Source organism: Drosophila subpulchrella, unplaced genomic scaffold (assembly GCF_014743375.2).
Source record: "Drosophila subpulchrella strain 33 F10 #4 breed RU33 unplaced genomic scaffold, RU_Dsub_v1.1 Primary Assembly Seq354, whole genome shotgun sequence".
In the NCBI taxonomy this organism is placed as follows: Eukaryota; Metazoa; Arthropoda; class Insecta; order Diptera; family Drosophilidae; genus Drosophila; species Drosophila subpulchrella.
In genome coordinates, this window is record NW_023665577.1 from 11,131,264 (window position 1) to 11,132,903 (window position 1,640).

Sequence of the window (1,640 nt, forward strand, 5' to 3'; positions counted from 1 at the left end):
TAGCGGCTTTAGATGCCGCGATAGTCCGTTTTCTAGCGCCATTTTAAGCTCCGTTGAAAGTAAGGTAAAATATGAGTAAGAGAGCCGGGCACAACTCACCACCAACTGCCATTGGCCATGCCATTCGGGCGGCACGTGCTGCCCTCAACTGGCAACTCGTTTACCTGGTCCCTACCTGCCCTTCGAGACCTTCGGGCCCCTTTAGCCATCGTGGTGGGTTTACGGGTATAAATAGGGCCGAAAGGACGAGAGACCAGTCAGAAACCCGCCAGCAACAGCAGCGTTCGTATCGTTTTACCACCAGCAACTAGCAACATCGCCGAATACAGCAGCAACATGTCGTCCAGTGAGATCTATCGCTACTACTACAAGACCTCCGAGGACTTGCAGGGCTTCAAGACAGCCGCCACCGCCGAGACGTACTTCAATCCCATGGCCGCCTACAATCCCGGGGTGACCCACTACCAGTTCAATGGCAACACCTTGGCCAGCAGCAGCAACTATCTGTCGGCCAATGGGTTCATCAGCTTCGAGCAGGCCAGTTCCGATGGCTGGATAACCTCCTCGCCGGCCAGCCACCGTTCCGAGAGTCCCGAGTATGTGGATCTGAATGCCATGTACAATGGGGCCAATATGGTCCAGAATCAGCAATACGGAATGGTGATGGAGCAGGCTGTGGTTCCAGTAGCTCCTGCCGCTCCAGCAGTGGCTTCTCCACCGACCGTCGAGGTCATGGGCTCCTCCAATGTGGGCACTTGCAAGACGGTGCCAGCTCCAGTTGCTCCCAAGCCCAAGCGCAGCTATACCAAGAAGAATCAGACTGCCACCACCTCACCGATCTCATCGCAGGAACCAGCTCAAGTCAATCTCTACACCGAGGAGTTCCAGAACTTTGACTTTGACAACTCCGCCCTGTTCGACGACAGCGTTGAAGATGATGATGACCTTATGCTCTTCAGTGGCGGCGAGGACTTTGAGGGCAACGATGGGTCCTTCGATCTGGCCGATGGTGAGAATCAGGAGGGCTCTGCGGGAGGCTCGGGAAAGAAGAGGCGTGGCAAGCAGATTACGCCCGTGGTGAAGAGGAAGCGCCGCCTGGCGGCCAATGCCCGCGAACGTCGCCGGATGCAGAACCTCAACCAGGCCTTCGACCGACTCCGCCAGTACCTTCCCTGCTTGGGAAACGACCGCCAGCTGTCCAAGCACGAGACCCTCCAAATGGCCCAGACCTACATCTCCGCTTTGGGGGATCTGTTGCGCTAGTATCCCTACCATAAAAACCATTCTCAGTTATTGTTGGAGCTTGCCAAATGTTGTACCTACTCTGTATATATAGCCAGGAGCCCAGTAGTGAATTACCGACTAAGTATTATGCTGTTTATTGTTTAGTTAATTAGCCTAAATGGAAGACAATGATTAAGACTAAGGAAGACAAAATAAAAGCACTATTCATAAACTTATATATTTGTTGGCTGTTTATTTATTTGGACACTCTTAAAGCATTTTATTTGCAGAGATGATTTTCATGGTTAAAAATCCATCGCCTGTTTAATTTATATTTAAATTGACAGATAATCAATAACTATTATTTATTTTAAAATCAAAATAAGATATAACATGCATTTTATTTGAATCATAAT

The 1,640-nt window shown here is 50.1% G+C and overlaps 1 protein-coding gene across 1 annotated transcript; it reads left to right on the forward strand.

Annotated features, from left to right (window-relative positions):
- The first annotated feature begins 336 nt into the window (after positions 1-336).
- Positions 337-1,357, forward strand: LOC119560706 (protein atonal). The gene has a single exon (XM_037874299.1). It carries the CDS (start codon positions 337-339, stop codon positions 1,261-1,263), a length of 927 nt encoding a protein of 308 aa, XP_037730227.1. The 3' UTR covers positions 1,264-1,357.
- Positions 1,358-1,640: the final 283 nt, after the last annotated feature.

What these genes read in the sequence shown, in the direction of transcription:
- LOC119560706 (XM_037874299.1), top strand. Translation starts at nt 337, where the DNA reads ATGTCGTCCAGTGAGATCTATCGCTACTACTACAAGACCTCCGAGGAC.